General features: G+C 39.4%; 4 protein-coding genes across 6 annotated transcripts; 2 read left to right on the forward strand and 2 right to left on the reverse strand.

The window, feature by feature from the left end:
* Positions 1-3,696: 3,696 nt before the first annotated feature.
* Positions 3,697-6,497, forward strand: nr2c2ap (nuclear receptor 2C2-associated protein). Its single transcript, XM_053322873.1, has 5 exons — positions 3,697-3,743; positions 4,059-4,149; positions 5,537-5,642; positions 5,794-5,861; positions 6,365-6,497. Exons 1-5 carry the CDS (start codon positions 3,706-3,708, stop codon positions 6,485-6,487), a joined length of 426 nt encoding a protein of 141 aa, XP_053178848.1. The 5' UTR covers positions 3,697-3,705; the 3' UTR covers positions 6,488-6,497.
* A 577-nt stretch (positions 6,498-7,074) lies between these two features.
* On the reverse strand, positions 7,075-9,298 carry rfxank (regulatory factor X-associated ankyrin-containing protein). Of its 2 annotated transcripts, none has more exons than XM_053322871.1 (9): positions 9,172-9,298; positions 8,487-8,582; positions 8,217-8,318; positions 8,034-8,099; positions 7,839-7,939; positions 7,640-7,765; positions 7,471-7,537; positions 7,297-7,377; positions 7,075-7,199 (listed from the first exon to the last, which is right to left on the reverse strand). In XM_053322871.1, the coding sequence occupies exons 2-9, from the start codon at positions 8,575-8,577 to the stop codon at positions 7,147-7,149; spliced, it is 687 nt and encodes a 228-aa protein (XP_053178846.1). In that variant the 5' UTR covers positions 8,578-8,582; positions 9,172-9,298; the 3' UTR covers positions 7,075-7,146. The 2 variants fall into 2 exon arrangements, with proteins under 2 accessions (XP_053178846.1, XP_053178845.1); XM_053322870.1 differs by lacking the exon at positions 9,172-9,298 and adding an exon at positions 8,704-8,912.
* borcs8 (BLOC-1 related complex subunit 8) lies at positions 9,021-14,960 on the forward strand. Of its 2 annotated transcripts, XM_053322874.1 has the most exons (6): positions 9,021-9,139; positions 9,358-9,470; positions 11,355-11,419; positions 11,517-11,624; positions 12,491-12,579; positions 14,407-14,960. In XM_053322874.1, exons 1-5 carry the CDS (start codon positions 9,103-9,105, stop codon positions 12,555-12,557), a joined length of 390 nt encoding a protein of 129 aa, XP_053178849.1. In that variant the 5' UTR covers positions 9,021-9,102; the 3' UTR covers positions 12,558-12,579; positions 14,407-14,960. The 2 variants fall into 2 exon arrangements, with proteins under 2 accessions (XP_053178849.1, XP_053178851.1); XM_053322876.1 differs by lacking the exon at positions 12,491-12,579.
* tmem221 (transmembrane protein 221) lies at positions 12,588-16,847 on the reverse strand. The gene is made up of 3 exons (XM_053322869.1): positions 16,410-16,847; positions 14,838-14,923; positions 12,588-13,761 (listed from the first exon to the last, which is right to left on the reverse strand). The coding sequence occupies exons 1-3, from the start codon at positions 16,715-16,717 to the stop codon at positions 13,229-13,231; spliced, it is 927 nt and encodes a 308-aa protein (XP_053178844.1). The 5' UTR covers positions 16,718-16,847; the 3' UTR covers positions 12,588-13,228.
* Between the last annotated feature and the right edge of the window lie 1,253 nt (positions 16,848-18,100).

Consider the following 18,100-nt stretch of genomic DNA (forward strand, 5'->3'; position numbering starts at 1 on the left):
AACCACTAAGCGGCATTGTGTCATTCTAATTTGTGACATACTCTACCCGGTTTAAAAAAGATGCCATTTGTGGCTTTAGGCAGCTGAGCTTGTGTTTAATCATTAATTACAGCTATCATTAACAACACATTTGTCCCAAAATGACACATTTAATAGCTACAGTGAGACTAGCTTGAAGCAAACTTAAAAGATCCAGATCTAATTCGCTCAGCTTCAACATACAGTATGAATATGACAAGACCTATTATTTTCACGCCAACTTCCCAGAAAGTTTCAGCTTTACAGGCCGACTTCTCTTTAATCAAACTAAACTTCAGGAAAAGTTCAGTAAAGTCCGGAGAGTCAGTGCAGTCAGTTTTTCATGCAGACTGAAAGGGGACAGCTTGAAGTACTGCCCCAGCCCAAATGCTGTGTCCCTCGGGTGACAGCAACACGAGCATTAATCACCTGACTCATTAAAACAATCTGCACAAGTGCCCACAGCTCATAAAGTCTGGAATAGGCTATAGTGGCCATTTTACCTCCTGAAGCACTGCTTATTTACCTCTCAATACAGTAAATCTGCCCATACACTTACTTCATACTCTTAGCTATGCTCACAGATCCTTCATAATCATGTTAAGACTTAATACTGATAACATACTGCTGCCATTGAGTGGGCCATTTAATGAAATATTAATTGAAATTGTTGGCTTTTACTGTTGAATAATCCAAGTAAAAGAAATTATTATTATAAAAGGTGTTTTGAACAATAAAAAAAAAAAAAATCTTAATTTTCCATCACATTGGTTACCAAGGAATTGCACTGAAATTGCAAACAAGTGAAATAAGGGAAAGAAATAGACTTTTTTAACACTGATGTTTTTCTTTTAAGACAAACTGATCTGATGAATTAGGTAAATGAGTGATATACCTGTCGAGATTGACTCTGATTCTGCTGGCAAAGACTAGAGAAGATTGCTGGAGGCAAACTGCAGATAATATAACCAAGAGGTTATCACTTCCAATAAGCAGAAGAGGAAAAATACTTATGTTGATGCTGAGAAAACTCACTCTTAAAAAGACAGCTCACACAATGGTGTGCTCCAAGATCTCAACTTGAATAGAAAGACTTTTAGAAATGCCTCTAACTATTCCATCACCCAGGCACAGTGGGCGTACTTTTCTTTCAAACAATATTTAATGGTCACATCTAAGCTATGAAACAATGTTCTGCTCACAGAGATGGCATCATGTTTTCTCAAGGCTTCCCTATGGGTGAAATCAACTGCAATGATCACCTTTTTTTTTCTGTGAAGCACGTTGTGACTGATGTATGAGAAAGGTGCTATATAAATAAACGTTGCTTGCTTGCTCTTGGGAAAATTGTGAAAAAACTCTTAATAACACTGTTTTGTTGATATTAATAAACTACCTGCTATCATTTGAATGATAGCAAGCTCTTTGTGATAACTCAGGGTGAGGAAATTGAGCCCTGGAGAAACTGCTACAATTATTTATAGTATCATCATGAAAGGGGAAGAGGTTGCACTTAAAAAGACCTTTTTTACATCTTCAAGTCCTAAGTCGACAGAAACCTCCAAAAATAGCAATGTCATTGTCTCAGACTGTTGATTAGTGAGGAGTCAGACTTCTACATACTACCTAATAGCCTGCAAGTATGCGTGCAGTCTTAGTTACCATGGTGATACACAGAGCACGAAACGTGACTCAGTGCCATGAGAGCAAAAAGCCAGCTAGGGTTAAGCCCAAAGTTAGTTTTCTAACCACTAATCCTGCCTCATGGGATATAACCCAGAAACAGAGGTGACAAAAAGTCAGAGAGCAACAACGACCGATGCAGTGAAAGAGTGACAAAGACGGCTCAGGGAACATGAGGATTTAAGCCGTGTCAGTGACAGAGGTGAAGATAATCCTCTAACAAGCTCAGCACGCAAGAAAGGCCAGAAATGTTTCATTGAGAAAAAGTTGACCATGAAATGTCAAAACAGAGATGTGAACAAAAGTTGCTTTTCCACAATGCAAACAAGAGCGATCATTGGATAGTGGGAACAAATACTTAAAACAGTAGTGACAACAATGAAGGTCCAACTATTAGCCAATTTTGGTAAATGTGCTTATTTGCTTTTTCTTGCAAAGGGTTAGATGAGAAGTTGAAAGTCTCTCATATCTCTCTGTTTAATGTGAATCTCAGGGCAGCAGCTAGTGTGCCTGGCATAGTAGCATATAGAATGAAGGCAGGAAGAAACAGCTGGTGTGGTGCTTTTCAAAGGCAAAAACAAATATAAAACCCAACTACCAGCAACTGACATAAGGGGTGAGGGGCGGGGGGTTTATATGCAAGAATATTTCTTGGCCAGGCTTGCTACCTAGCAACCTCACCATGTTTAAAAGTCTTTTAATGGACACAAAAAGAGCCCATGTGGGTGTTTAGGATGATTGCATGGGTAACTACAACACAAGACCTTTATGAATCCAATGGGCAACATTTTAGAAACTCATCACCTGTCCGTTTGAGGCCCACATGAGCACGCTGATCAGGTGTGTGTGGGGGGGGGGGGGTCCAACAAGGCTTCAGGCCAGAATGTGAACGCCTAGCAAATGAATTGTTGACAGAGCATTTCTGATAAACAACCCTACAAAATCCTTGTAGATATAGGGCACTAAAATATTACTGCAGCTTAAATCACAATTTACACCCAGTACTTAAATGCAGAACCTGCAGTATAACCACCCCTATAATGTAGGTGCAAGCCTCACAAAGTCACAGTGTGTGTGTGTGTGTGTGTGTGTGGCTGGTGTTGGAGTGGGGTAAGAGGTTATTGTTGTGTGTGTGTGCGTCCAAACCTCAAAATCCAGTCACCCTCCCCAGCCCCCTGTGCAATTTTCACAGAGGCTGGGTTTCATCAGGTTTTGTATTTCAGACCTATTGATTATCTTCAGTGAGGGGGCACTGTGACAAAACCTCAGCAGGAGTTCTCCATCTGCAGTGAGCCGTGTGCCAAAAATACACACACACACACACACACACACACACACACACACACACACACACACACACACACACACACTTCCTCGGCTGTGTTATTACTTCTCAGGTTATAAAAGAGAGGAATATATAGGAAAATGCTCACTAATAAAAGCAGTAAACTCTTGCTGGTATTGGTTCTTTTACTGGATTATCCAATCTGCTTTATCAAAACGTACAAACAAACACACACACACACACACACACACACACACACACATACAGCAAACTCTGACTGAACATGTAACATCAAATGCTGCCTCTCTTCGGTATGTTTCATTTGAAGGTTGCAATGGGTTAGCTAATCGATTCACCTTTTTTTTGTGAGGCCCAGTGTGTGTGTGTTGTCGTCTCTTCCTAATCGATGCTTATCTCCCTGACCTTTCAGTCCTCTGCAGACACCTGTGAGACCTGCATGTACAAACACAGAAACCACACAGACTGAAAAAGTTGAATTAACTTTCATGTTTCGTGCTCTCCGTTGTTAATGTAGTCTCATTTAGACGAAGATAGAAAGTTTTTGCTCTCAGTTTGAGCCATAGACGGGCACCTTACCATTTTAACAGTGCGTCACCTCCATCTAGTGGCGGGAAGAGTAATTGCCAGCAACCCGACGTCACTGTCGTAAAAAAAAAAAAAAAAAAAAAACATCACTTGACGGCAAATTAAAAATCAGCATGGCTTCTTCGATAATTTGCAGCGAAACTCAAAGCAGGTAAAGAGCATCTGTCAGTGATGTTTATTCAAGAATAAATAGATAGCTGACCCGTTCCTGTACCTGTGTGTTGGTCTGTTCGTGGTGTATGAATGTATTTGTTGTGACAGTGTTGATGCTGCTCCCCTCCTAGGCCAGGACACCCCTGAAAAAGGAGATTTGAATTCTCAGTGAGACTCTTAAACTGGTTAAATTAAGAATAAGAAAGAAAGCGTCGCACATCTCATTAATTAAAACCCAAATGACTCGTAAATGCCACCTATTCTTCTGTAGGAGAGTAAAGCTTGGTTTGTATCACTGTCTCTGTCTCTTCAGGGTGAGCTCAGTTCTCAACAGAGATGTAAAGCAGTATGGAAAGAAGTACATGTTTGACAGCAATGAGGAGACGTGCTGGAACTCAGACCAGGTAAATCTAATGTGTACAATATGTACTAATGGCCATAGTATTCTGTTTTTGTAGTTGGTATACAAGAAATCCAAATATGTCATCGTTTTACACTTCAAGTGAATGGTATAATTCTTTTATACACACATAGATATGCAGTCACTGGTCACTTCATTAGCTACACCTGTTCCATGAATTCTACTTTTTTGCAGTTTATACATTTTCAGTTTTTGTTAATATTTGTCAAAAAAGTGATAATTCTACTTAATGTTTATTTATGAGGTCGTACTAAGTGGTGGTGGCATACTGGGGTGCATTATATTGACTGGTGTTCCTAATATTTTGCCCCCCTCATATATGTTAATGGAGTGGACAAAATATTAGGAACATCATTCAATATAATGCAACCTCATACACCACCATCACCTTCTATGACCACAATAATAAACATGAAGTAAAATTATCACCGTATGGACAATGTCAACAAAAACTGAAAATGTAAAAGCTTAATAAATGTAGATTCTATAGCAGAGCTGTTGTATTGGATTGAATTGGATTGCAGCGGTGTACTGCTTCAGCAAAAAAAGCCAAATGTTTTTCCAAAAAAGCAAATGTGTATTGTTCCCACAAACAACACAGGAGAATAAAACATAGAATGAGAGTAAGTTTCACTTTAGTACAAAGTAGAAGTGAAGTTAAATGAAAAATGTAAAATTACAAATTTATTTACAGTATGAAATGAGATATAAGACTTGAAATGAAATATTAGCTGTACAAAGGAAATATGGACTGTGCTATAGACCAAATAAATGGTGACAGGGGCAAAAATTAAATCTGACATGTGCAATAAATCAGTGATCTAATAGTGGAGGTTGAATGCAGTGTACAATGTTAAATCCAATTTGTTTTTTTCCAGAAGTTGTTGGAGGTTTTTATAATGTGCACAATATTTACTAATTGCCATAGTACACTGTTTTGGCAGTTAGTATACAAGGTATCAACATGCCTCATCATCATACACTTAACAGTAAATGGTGCAGTACTTAAACTTTAATTTTAGAAAGCCATTCATATACACAGTCCATATAAGCTTCATCAAAAAAGGAAAATGCTTTAAAAATGTGGCAGTTATTTTGTTTTCTGATGTGTTCCTACCATGAAAGTGTCCATGGTTCCTACACCACTAGGGCAACTTCTCCTTCTCGCTATGCATTTCATTGTAGGACACTGAGCGCATTAACAGGACTCACAAAAAGCAAGCTGACCCTAACCCTTTCCTTTTTAAGTTAAGAGTTTTCATTTCCTGTGACACTACTGTGAAGTTTCCAGTGTCAGCTTCAGAACCTAACCTGGGTATTAATACTGTACATGTCACATTGAGTTATTGGTATATTGCATTTTTTAACAGGGTGAATGTCAGTGGGTGACTCTGGAGTTCCCCCAATCTGTCAGGGTGTCCGAATTAAAGGTCCAGTTCCAGGGAGGCTTCTCGTCCAAAACATGCAAACTAGAAGGTAAAAACCTTGAGATTAGATTTTCCCATATTAGGCTATATTGCAGATGATTTCCACAAATGTGACTGTCCACTGCTCTCTCATTATTAGTGTTTCGTATTGCAGGTGTGACAAGATAAGATTAATGATTGTCCGCTTATCCTTTCTGCAGGTTACGTCAAAGATGGAGATTTTACAGTGATCAGCCATTTTTACCCAGAGGACAACAATGCTCTACAGATATCCTTCATTCTTACAATCCAGCAACATTTGAAAGAGGTGATTAGACTGGTTTCTGGGGATATATCCAGCAAAAATGAGACCAAGTTCATAAAGGATTTTTTGTTTGTTGTTTTTTTATATAACATTTTTTGATATGAAAGCAAAATTATGAAATAATAAATCTAAAATGTTCTATTACACATTATTTATTGTCAGGAATGCTATAAATTTTATATTTACCTCTGTCGTGATCTAAACATAGTTTACAAAACTAATGAATTAATACAATTACAGAAATATTAGCATGTATGGAGCTACATTTATACAGCTCTGACTCAGTGCATTGAAAGATTCAGTCAGTCTGTGTCAGGGTTACTGCAGCTGTTAAAGCTACCTGTCACTTTCAGAGCAGTGCGTTTCCTGTTACTGATCTAGATGGCTCATAATAAGTATCAAACAATATTTTCCTGACCATGTTTTTCTATTTCACCATGCTTATCTTGACTTAACTCCACACCCACAGCTTTCCCATACAGGAGGCCCCTGCCGTGGACAAATTAAAAATAATGTTTGAGAATAGTGCTGACTTTTTTGGGAGAATCATTGTTTATTCCTTGGACGTCCTGGGGGAAAAAGCTTCATGACCATTTTTTTACATCCTCTCATGAGAGAGGAAATGACCCCCGAGTGAAGTACAGGACACAGGATGGTGTGGTGGCACTTGGGGAAACATGTCATCGGTGCTGCCACCTCATGAACTGAAGTGAACTGATCTCAAAGTGGCCTTTTTTGGTATGGAGGATTTCAGGGTTGTTTCAAGCCATCACACTCTTCATCACTCAAACACACAAGGCTTCACAAAAAGTCTTAATCTTGAGTTTTTACTGCAGATTTCATGGGTTTATTGTGTTTATAAGAGCACATGTAATCACACTCTTAACACCTACAGTACTGTATCTTGTGCCTTTTGAGTTGACACACTATTCCAGTGGAACACACAGTATAAAAATAAAGTTTTGATAAAACATGTTTACAGTCCTTGTTTTGCTGTCCTTCAGCCACACAAAATAACTCTGCCGCACAACTGCTGCATTTTAGTCCTTGTTTGTACAAAGTTTGTGTACATTGCAATGCATACAAAATAATGTGTACAAATCGAATAAACAATCTATAAATTAACAAATGCACTTTACTAAAAACAACAAAGACTTTTGGTTGTGACAGTTCATCTGGCCACCGGTGATAGCTGGTTAAAGGTCGATTGTGTCAAACTGTCCTTCCCCTTTATTTATTTTAGCTAGTGTCATGTTGTCGGCTTGTAGAGTTTAAGAATATGGTCCTCCAACACTTTCTGAACTAGAAAACAAAAAAGGAAAATATTTAATACAGTAAAACATTATTTACAGTGTTTTTTTTTAAAAAACCCATCTGTCAGTTAAAAGATTGAACATACTCTTTTTGTGTCCGAGGGCGACAGCTAAGGCCATTGGACTGTACCCAGAGTCAGACTCAATGGTCATGTCTGCCCCTTTGGCTGAAAAGAGTTCAGTACAGTACAATTAGAGAGGCAGTCAAACAAGTCTGCTGTCAATTTGTCAATAATTTATGATATAGAAAAGTAGTGTACCTAAGAGTGCCTCTACACATTTGATATGGTTTCCTCGTACGGCATATAGAAGAGGAGTTCCCCCATTCTGAGATCAAAATGCAACAATTTTCCATCAGTAAATACTCATAAAATATGTGAAGAATATATATAATAATAATGTGTGACATAAAGAAATGTAAAACTGTACCCAGTCATAGGTGTTAATATCTACACCGTGTCTGAGAAGAGACTCAACAATGTCCACATAACCTCCAGAGCTGGCCAATGTCAGGGCACTTTCTCTCTCCCTTGCAATAGTTTTGGGATCTGCACCCTAAAACACAAATCACAAACGCATCAGAGAGTGTATATATGTGTCTCAGTCAAATGTGCCAGCAACTTCTTACCTTTTCCAAGAGAAAATCCACCACTGCTTTCTCTCCAAACGCTGCTGCCCACATGAGAGGCGTGAAGCCCCGTTCATCCTGTTTGCTGAGCAGTGAACCGTCTGCAACATGAACCAGGTTACAGTGCATCAGGAGGATGTTTTTATATACTGAGCATAATTTGTGTCTTGTTTTAGTGAGATCAAGATTGCTCACCTTTACTCAGATGTGCAGCCACTTGTGAAACCTCGCCCTGAGCTGCCAGCTGATGTATGGACAGAGCTTGTGACGAAAATAAAAGTCATAATAACTTCATACGGTCAAGACAGTGACATACCATGATTGTTTATGTCTTGACGTCAGCAGCCACTAAAGCACGTTATTAATGCCAGTACTCACAGTCTAATGTTGCTGGGCGTACTGTAACCTCATTCCCACGCTGCTTGTTGGTCAGAGTGGTGGAGTGATTGAACAAACCATCTTCATCCGTATCCATGTTCTCTGGAGAATATGGAGAAAAGCGCATTCACACAGAAATGTCAGTGGAAGCAGAATATTCATAATAAAAATATACAAACATCAGTTGACTGCAGATGTTACACAGAAAAAAAAGTCAACATATGTCAATCAAGAGTTCATGTATAGGAGCATCTTTGAAAATACAGTCACCATTGGACCTCTCCTGTCTGGACTCAGAGGAAGAAACGTTAGATGATAGATTATGTTGACCATCTGCAACCTCATCACCTTTGGCCTCCATGATCACTGCAATAAACACAAGAGATGAGCAACTCAACAACGTGGGGCTGCCACCAACGGGGAAAAGTGGGCAAAAACAACTAGATTAAAAATGACGTTTTTAAAGCCAGTGACATAATCTACTCACCACATTCAACCACACTGCCCAATTTGCGCTAACTTCCTTTTGGGAAAACTGAAAGTAAATTATTTCAGATCTGACGACGGACCGTGATGGTGATCGAAGTGTCCCGAAAACATAATACTAATGTCACTGTTAATTTACTATCAAATAAATCAATTATTGTAACAATAAAAACGCTGCATTTGTTTGATCGCGCGTTATGTACAGCATGTTAGCACTTGTTTGTTTTTTGTTTTTTTAAGGAAGAACTATTTTTTTAATCATCGATATTTCTGTCCGGAATGTTGTCGTGTGGCACATGACAACAGAAACGCGGAAGTAGCATTTATCAGCTGACACAACCTGGGTTCAACTGCGGTCTGTTTGTTTCTCAGTTTGAGTCTGCATAAAGCAGCTTGCATAATGGAGGACCAGGAGATGCAACTGAAAGTCAGAAGAGGTAAAGAGCAGCCACATTAGCAGATAACTTACCTCATTATTATTGTGTAACGCTGCTCGCTCCCATTAGCCGCTAAGCTAACGCAGTGACAGTGTTGTGTTGACATCCTCTTTTGTCCATGTCCGCCGCTGCTGTTGGGTTTCTTTTATCCGTGTTTTTTCTTTCTGTCATACGTGATGTATTCTGAGCATTTGACTGTATTGGGTTTTTTTCCCCAGTGACTGACAAATTCACGGAGAGCATGTACGTCCTGGCTAACGAGCCGTCAGTGGCTCTCTACAGACTGCAGGAGCACGTCAGGAGGTCGCTGCCTGAGCTGGTGCAGCACAAGGTATCCAGTCTGTGTTACAAACCCTGCATCAAACATCAATATGAGACGTCAGACGAATAATCAGCCTTTTAAATGAAAATAAAATGCACTCAAGACACATTTTAAGATATATGAGAATATTCCTCTTGGAATAACATTTTGTATCCGATGTGATTTTTCCCCAAAAAAGTCAAATTACCTCATTAAAATCCTTAAAGTGACTGCTAATCTAAAAACGCAGAATCTATGAATATGCAAATCAATTTCATATACATATTTCTCTTTTTCTTTTTTTTTAATCATGAAACAACAAAACACATCAAAGCTGTTCTGAGTTGTTGCTGGTTGCATGACTTTTACATCATTAAAGATCCAGACATGTATTACATCCAGAAACACCCTGCTTGGAACAGAATGGATGGGTTTTTCCACAAAAAAGTGTAATTGTCAGTTAAAAAATTATGAATATATGAATATGCAATTATAATTTTAGCTCATAACTGGTTAAGAATTGAACTGTATGAGCAAGAATAAAACAATACGTTTTTGAATGGAGGGGGACTTTAAGACAGCTGTCCTACTGTAAACTGAACCATCAGAAAATGTTAAGATGATGTGAACAGATGGCACTGTTAGGGGACTAGTCTGCTCATAGGGCCTGATTTACTAAAGGTTTGCGTGTGTAAAAACGTGTAAACTCATCACCTGCAAAAAAAAATGCGCAAGCTGATCTACTAACCCAGCGCACTGAGGCCTGCATCTTTAAAATGTACAAGATAATATGCACTGTCCATTTAGTACTTTTCCAATAATGAATATTTGCAAAATACAGGGAGGAGAAAATGCAAATATGTTAATTTAGCACACACATTGTGATTTACCAAAATTGAAGGTCATTTTACTGACGGTAACTGCATCTATAAATAAAACGTTTGAAGTGCAGGCATCTACTAGCTGCACGCTGCACACAGATGACTGCTGTTACTGTGGAGAGGAGGAGACAGAGGTATAATGAGAGTATATGCAGGGGTTTTTCTACCCGTGTTATTGCTATTTATGGTTTTACTAACAGCATTAACTTTGTCACAAACACTCTCCCATATATCAAGTTTTCTGATGTTTTTTGCTTGTTAACCACTTCCACTAGAACCTCTAATTCCGAGGGATCAAATTTCATTTTGCGCTTGCCGGCTTTCTGCTCGTCCAAACTCTCCATTAAGACACGCAACCCCCTGATTTAAATACTGCTGTCTGCACCTGTTGTCATTTGCGCTGTTATTCTTAGTTGATCACCCACAAAATGCACGCAAACCAAATGTGCAATCTGTTGCACTGCACACACAATTTGGTACCCGTTATTTAGGATCTTTAGTAAATCAGGCCCATGATTTTTTTTGTGAGATATTGGACACAAACCAGTATTATTTAGACATCATTAGTTGCAGGCCATGGAAGTACATGGACAAGTTATTCAAAGTCATTTGTTAAAACTGAGGCATACATTGGCATAAAAATGGCACAGTACAGTATCGGCAATAGAGAGAGTATGTGTTTAAGTGGTTTTCTGCAGGTCCGTTTTTTAAATAACAGAATAAAAGATGATAGTATGTAGGAGTAGTAGGACTTTTTTATGGTCATGCAAATTCTTGAAGTGACTTGTTGAAGTTAGAGATACAGCCTGAATTTAAAACGGGTTTATTTGTGTTTCCTTTTGCACACTAAGCTGTAAAATATGTTAATCTTTTTTTTTTTTTAGTCAGATTTGCTCTCAGTGATTGTTTGTGAACAGTCACTTAAATATTTAACCATTGTCCTCTGAATTGAAACACAACAGAGAAGCTAGTGTCATATTGGGCTTGCACTCTTTATCTAGAATTGTTTTATTTTCTCCCATTTCTCACGCAGACAGACATGCAGAGCTGGGAGGAGCAAAGTCAAGGAGCTATCTACAGTGTAGAGTATGCTTGCAGGTAAGATGATACATTGAGCTACAGTACATATTTGCTGAATCTTATCGGACCGCTGCTATGACCGGTAACGCTTTCATCAATCTGTTGGTTTTTGCAGTGCTGTGAAGAGCATGACCAACAGCAGCTTATATTTCAAAAACATTGACGGCCTCCTCCGTCAAGCCATCAGCATGAAGGAACAGATAGGCAACTCTCAAGGACGCAGGTAGGAGGCAGCAGTGAACATGTTGACTGACACATGCTGGTGTCCACAGTGTCGGGCTGGACATCGTTTGATATTCTAATGATATTAAAGTATATGTATAACAGCATCAAGGGTTTTGTTTTTAAAGTATTATTCACTTGGGAGCATTAGTGTTTAGTCTGTTCCATTTTTGCTATTGTTTGTAGGAATTGAAGTCTGTTTCTTTTCAAAATTTCAAAAACAATCTTCAGGAAAAAAACAAGAACACATTTTCAAATTAGATTGATTGATTGATTGATAGATTAATTTAAACCAAATTTTTATCATATTTCAAATTTGGCCCTCATCTAACTGCCTAGGATGCTGCTTAGATCACATGCTTTAACGTATTCAACGGTGTAAACTCTCCAAAGCCTGTTTATGAGCTTTAATGATGATAAAACATTCCTATAATACAGTGTGCGTTTAACGTTTAGAGTACGATACGTTTTTTAACACTTCGTCAAATATATGTTCAGGTTTACACACAAACCAGAAATAGAGACATACTGGAATTCATTTCAATATCACCCACCCCTTACAAAAGTGTCAAAACATCCACCCATGTGTCCTCCTCCACTTATTCTTTGCTCCATATTTTACCTTTGAGTCATGTATAACTTTTGTTTCTACATTATTTGAGTTCATCCTTTATTTGTAATTTACATCATTTTATATTTTGGCGCATCAGCTAACATAAACCTTCTATTTTCTTCCAGTTTTTTTTTTTTCATTTACCAGACCCCAATAACTGCTACTTTTCTTTTGTTGAGCTACCCTTTGTCATGAATGGGAGCTTCATGTTTTGTGTTGTGCTTTTTTGTTCCCCCCCTGATACCTGCATGAAGTTTACATGATGACACCCCCCCCTCCTCTCTTGTCTCTGCTCCTCATGCCCCACCCGCTTCCTCATGACATCTGGACAGGGGTGTCTAAGGTTAGTAGTTCCTTCACATTCAGGCCTAGGTAAGAGCTTTTGTCAAAACTGAGTAAACATTACCTTCAGATGACAGGATCTTGTGAACATTATTTTAATGCCCTATATATGTGTCCAAAATCATCTTACTTTTAAGCTGATGAATATTTTCAAGAACTAATACATTTATTGACAGAATAATCATTTGGAACATATAACAAAACATACCTGCAGTGTGTGCTCAAATATTTGGCAAAAAAACTGCCAAATCCAGTGAAATAAAGTATTTACATTATTACAATGAAAGCCATACATTTGCCAAGTTGATATTTGGGCAACATTGATGTGTAAAATGAGATTTAAATCAAGTTCATCCATACAAAACACTACAAACTATACAAAAGTCAGGCTCACTATGTTCTCCATCAAGTTAAAAACACTTTATAATCTGAAGGGGACGAATCAGCTGATAAATGTGGAAAATTTAAGTCTTAAGTTTTTCTCTCATTCCCACGTTGTCTGGAATGAGTCAGGACAAACATGTTGACAGTAAAAAGGTACAAGGTGACACTTCTACGTCTGTGTTTAGTTGACATTTGTTAGCAGTCTTTCTTAGTGACGTACTTAAATGTCATCATCGTCTTTAACCAGGAGCTCAACTTCCTTTATGTCACACAAGAGTAGAGTCTTTTGCCGAAATCCCTGACTTACGTGCAAGGACACTCCTCATCTCATTGTTGACCCCATTCCAGGGTTTAGCCTGGGCCTGCAATAAACCAGATTCAGTAGATAGGGTCCTGTGCATTCGAGGGCAGCTGCCCCCGCTGCTGTAGCCGTCTTTATCACCAGCGTGGCCTTGTGAGCCTCCGGATGGGGAGTACTGCTGGTGCTGGTGTTGCTCTCGCTGTCTGGGGTTGCTACATGGAATGTAGGAGATCTGATGCTGGAGGTGAGAATGACTGCGGTGAATTCGCGGCTTGTCCACACCGACTTTGAGCTCGCAGGGCCGAGAGAGAGGCGCGTTGGTGTTTCCGTGGTCATTCTGATACAGGGTGTCAAGGTGGTTGTGCTTGCCAGTATGGGAGGCTTTGACCAGAGCGTGGATCACAACCACCAGCAGGATTAAGATCCCAGAGGAGAGGACACAAGCACTGGCAATACCCGTCTCCACCTCAAATATTAGGAGCATAAAGATGGACATGGCTGCCAAGCAAAAGATGAGAAAAACATAGAAATTAAATATAGAAAAGCCCTAAATATGAGTCTCTTATCTGTAATACACCAAATACTCAAAACAGTCCTTAAAGCAGAGCCAGAGTTAGGGGATGGCTAAAGAGAACATCTGGTTGAATTCACTTTTTCTGAACAGTGACTTCAAACAGCTGCTGACTGAATCCGAGTGAATTTAATAACGATTATGATTAAGAACGAAACTTCTGAAGACATTTCGGTTGAGGCACTATTACGAAATATGTGAAAGTGAAATTTTATGTCTATAGTATGTTTTGTTTTGTTTTTATTTATTTATATATGCATTCTTTTTGAAAAATTGTTAATAAGGACCAAAGTAAATCCCTTCTACTACTAGTGTTTGCAGTAGTCATACAATGCAGTAAAATTCAATTCTGTGCAAAATGTGCTCTGGTCTTAGCTCCAGATCTTGTAAGCTTCTAGATCCACCCCTGCTTTAAAGGTTTTTATTTTTACTTCTATCTTGGTTTCCTGCAAGTCTTCCAACGTTTGTTTCTTTTTTAGTTGCACGTTATTTTTTCACATTTACAAAGCTGTTTTTTATTTATTTATTTTTTATGGTCGTTCTTTCCTGAGCTGTTGTTTGTCTGCCTGCAGGAAAAGGACGATGGACTCGGGCGTGCTAAAGGAAGGAGGAGAGAGGCACAACTCTGGGATGTGACGTGACTTCCTGAGTTTTCTTGGTGTTGCTGCTACACTCCCTTGCTCTGCTATGTCTTGATTGAGCCTGAAGTGGGGGGTCATAACCTCCTCATCACAATGGAGTGACTGCCTCCACTGACCCCCTCAGTACAAGCCGCTCAGTGGAACAGAGCACCACAGCACTGCCAGGTTCAGCATTAAAAACACTTAAGTCATGGACGCTGGTCAAAGAATGCATTGTTCTCTGGGACTCGCTGGGTGCACCAGAGAGAGAGAGAGCTACAGTGCTGTTTTTTTGCCTCAGCTGTGGAAAACCACGCCGCCATATCACATAAATACCATCATCAGTTTGCGGTGAATCATGGTTTGCTGTGTTTAGTTCATACCTGCCAAGTAGAGAGAAACCCCCAGACAGAAGAGTCCGATGGCCACATGTCGCACACCTCTGCTGTCCAAAAGGAACCAGTCAGCTCTGTGGAAACAAATGTAATACATTCAATGTCACGCCTCCGAAGTTTGTTTTGTCATTGTGGCATAAATAAAAAGGCATTTATGCATCATATTTTCTGTGTTGAGCCTCTTATCATATACTCAACATTTTCTCTGCCATTTTTTAATTTTTGAAAATATTAGATTATTGATTGTGTGGAATGCACTTAAACTGTGGCTATTTTGCAAAGCTAATTAATATTCAGATATGCTGTTGCTGTTGGATTTGTAAACCGACGTGGGAAAGGGCCAGCTAGAGGCCGTGTGTGGGGTGCATAATGAGAGGAAGGCCATTGTTTAAACGGGTTTTCATAGGGTTTGAGAGGTGGGGGTCGACCAACAACATTGCACTGCGGGCCTCTGCACTCTGACACATAGGGACGCCTCTTTTATTCTTCTGAAAGTTTGTTTTCTGACTACGGTTAAATTTATCAACCAGGAAAGACTGCGGTTTCTTAATGATTAAAGAAGATTATGTGGGCAAGAAGATAAACTTACACTTAACAGATATTAAATGTTATTTTATACTTATGGCAAGAGTGTCAACCACTGAGTAAGCAGAAAATAAACCCTCTGTAGGATGTAACTGCAATAGCCTCGTAACAAAGATGACGTTAGTTGAAAGTTATGTTTTTGATATAGATTTACCTTACATTGAATATTGTTTTAAGTTTTGTTTACTTCATTTACATATATGGGAGATAAAAATGTTAGAATCCATAAAGAAACCATAGTAATAAATATTATATTTCATGTTGCTGAACAGTAGCAACTATGGCTAAAAGAATACAGGGCAGTGCTAAAAATGCAGCAGCACCAGTACTTACAGTAATTGACTATAGGCCTTCTATGCTATAATGTTTGCTAACATTAGCAACCATAAGCTAATAGGTAGGTAAGTATGCTATAGTGTACTTAATTTAGCAAAGATGAGCTTTTCTTGCTGAAGAATCTTTCAAGACAAATAATGTTTTTCTTATTTCAAGATACACACGAAGTGAAGACTTTAAAACAGTGGTTCTCAACTTTCAACTATCAAGGACCCTAAACTGACACATAGTTGACCATGAACCCCCATTTGATAAGATTTTCTCCCAGGGTCCTCCTTCTAATGTTTGCTTTTAGATGTTTTATCACAGAAAGTGCAATAGTCATCCATTCTGTCATTATGTTACTCATAGGTGCAATTACAGTGAAAAGAAATGATTCTCCCTTTTGGCCCCCTGGAAACTCCTCATGGGCCCCTGGCAGTCCTCGAACCTCACTTTGAGAACCACTGCTTTAAACTGCATATAAATATTGTGATAAACCGTGTGGCTGTGGCTACGGGTGCGTTTAAAGCCCGCTTCAAATTGACCTGCACTTTCTAAATCTACTATGTCTGATGGTTAGCAGGGTTGTCACGGTCACGGCTGCAGGTGTTTACCAACAGACGGCTGAAGAGCTGCGTAGAAAGCAGGCTTAAATACCTTTCAGCATCCTGCTCTCCTCTACACACCTCTGTGGAGAAGTAGCTATGCAGGAGACACACCACCACAGAGCTTAAATGTAGAGTGAGAGCCAGAGCAGAGAGCACCGTGGAGACCGGCAGCAGCACTGCCCAGATAGCAGCGGGTATGACCGATGCGAAGGCGGCCGGGGGAGTCTCCTTCACTGCCGCCTGCTGAGACTGCAGCTGGAAAATCAAAATGACCGATAAAACAGACATGATGGCCGATAAGATCCCCAGTAAAGAAAGAACAAGCAGAGAGCGCTGGCTGTAGTGCTTGTGCGTCATCTTTGTCCTATAAATCTCCCGCGGTCAGTTTTCTCCACAGAATAAAGAAAGAAAAGTTTCACCCGCCCCCCCTCTCCTTCTCCTTCTCCTTCTCTCCCGGTCGAGCTCTAAACACGGTTCTCCTGCGATCCTAAACTGCTATAGATGTCCCGAAAAAGTGCACTGGCATTGCGAGTGTGTGTATAAAAATGTTTCCCTGTGGATGAATAGTTTCCTCCTCAGCATGGATAGAGCGCCCCGCTGCCCTGTCTGAGCATGTGATGTGCTTTAAATCCCCCAGATTAAAAATTTCGCAGCAACAATGGACTTTTTCTCTTGGATCCTCGGAAACAATGCTTTGACGTGCTCCTGGGAGAAGCACAGCTCACTCACTCACTCACTCACTCAACCCAAAACACCAACACCACCCAACAAAGAAAAAGGAAAAACTACAGGGCTGAAAACGTGTATTTTTAATTGCATTATTGCAGTCTTTTCAGGAAAGTGAGTTGCAACCACCAAAAGCAGCAGAACTACACCTTTAAGAACAAAATGACAGCCAACATTTGAACATTTTAAGGCTATTTCTTGGTATGATGACAATAGGCCTGCTGTCTTATTTTAGATTAGCCTACTTCTTATGCTGTGATGTAGGCTGGCACATTCATATAAAATGATTAAAGGATTACTCTGGCTCTAATCAACAGGCTATTTGTCTGAGATATCTACTGTCTAATACTAAAAGAAAGTAGATAAACTGATATCGTACATTAAAACAAAGCAACATCCAAAGTGACCACACATGCAGAAAAGGTCTAAACGTGTTCCTGTGCAAAATGACACCACGGTCGGTGTACATTACAGTCAAACTTTTGAGGAATTTGCAGCAGCAGCAGCCACCTTAGCTAACCCCTCTTCATTGTAGAATACCCCTTTTATTCCTTCTCCTCTCAGACTCTCTGAATCTGATTAACTTTTCACTAGTTGCCTTGGAAACATGTACAGCCAAGCAGGGATGCACTATTTTTTTCATTGCGTTCACTTTGTTGATTTTACAAGCACCTGTACTTATCATTTTTGGTGCAGTGAAACTCGTCACTTTTCCCCCCCCGAGTCTGAGGCGATTAACTAAAATTCATATTTGATATTCTCATGAAGACATTTAACGCCGCTGGACTGTATGAGCACCTTAACATACTTAAAAGTTTGTGACCTGTGTTACAGAGGCCCTATTGTTCTGTTAGAGGTTGGGGGTTGGAGGGGTAAAGGTGTAACCTTTTTTCTGTTGAGATGTAGATAAGACTGTAGCTATAAAGGTACACAATGTGAACAATTGCTCTCACATATGTACACTGACCATGCAGGCTATTTCTGAATTCGACAGCCTCACCACATGCTCTAAAA

This window comes from Scomber japonicus, chromosome 7, assembly GCF_027409825.1.
Source record: "Scomber japonicus isolate fScoJap1 chromosome 7, fScoJap1.pri, whole genome shotgun sequence".
In the NCBI taxonomy this organism is placed as follows: domain Eukaryota; kingdom Metazoa; phylum Chordata; class Actinopteri; order Scombriformes; family Scombridae; genus Scomber; species Scomber japonicus.

What these genes read in the sequence shown, in the direction of transcription:
- nr2c2ap (XM_053322873.1), top strand. Translation starts at nt 3,706, where the DNA reads ATGGCTTCTTCGATAATTTGCAGCGAAACTCAAAGCAG. An exon ending in CGTGCTGGAACTCAGACCAG is followed by an intron (nt 4,150 to 5,536) that starts GTAAATCTAATG and finishes ATTTTTTAACAG; the next exon opens with GGTGAATGTCAGTGGGTGAC. An exon ending in AGGACAACAATGCTCTACAG is followed by an intron (nt 5,862 to 6,364) that starts ATATCCTTCATT and finishes CTCCACACCCAC; the next exon opens with AGCTTTCCCATACAGGAGGC.
- rfxank (XM_053322871.1), bottom strand. Translation starts at nt 8,577, where the DNA reads ATGGAGGCCAAAGGTGATGAGGTTGCAGATGGTCAACATAATCTATCA. An exon ending in TGGATTTTCTCTTGGAAAAG is followed by an intron (nt 7,766 to 7,838) that starts GTAAGAAGTTGC and finishes TTTGTGTTTTAG; the next exon opens with GGTGCAGATCCCAAAACTAT. An exon ending in ATGTGTAGAGGCACTCTTAG is followed by an intron (nt 7,378 to 7,470) that starts GTACACTACTTT and finishes AACTCTTTTCAG; the next exon opens with CCAAAGGGGCAGACATGACC.
- borcs8 (XM_053322874.1), top strand. Translation starts at nt 9,103, where the DNA reads ATGGAGGACCAGGAGATGCAACTGAAAGTCAGAAGAG. An exon ending in CTGAGCTGGTGCAGCACAAG is followed by an intron (nt 9,471 to 11,354) that starts GTATCCAGTCTG and finishes TTTCTCACGCAG; the next exon opens with ACAGACATGCAGAGCTGGGA. An exon ending in GGCAACTCTCAAGGACGCAG is followed by an intron (nt 11,625 to 12,490) that starts GTAGGAGGCAGC and finishes ACCTGCATGAAG; the next exon opens with TTTACATGATGACACCCCCC.
- tmem221 (XM_053322869.1), bottom strand. Translation starts at nt 16,717, where the DNA reads ATGACGCACAAGCACTACAGCCAGCGCTCTCTGCTTGTTCTTTCTTTA. An exon ending in GGAGAGCAGGATGCTGAAAG is followed by an intron (nt 14,924 to 16,409) that starts GTATTTAAGCCT and finishes TTGTTTCCACAG; the next exon opens with AGCTGACTGGTTCCTTTTGG. An exon ending in GGTTTCTCTCTACTTGGCAG is followed by an intron (nt 13,762 to 14,837) that starts GTATGAACTAAA and finishes TTTGCTTGGCAG; the next exon opens with CCATGTCCATCTTTATGCTC.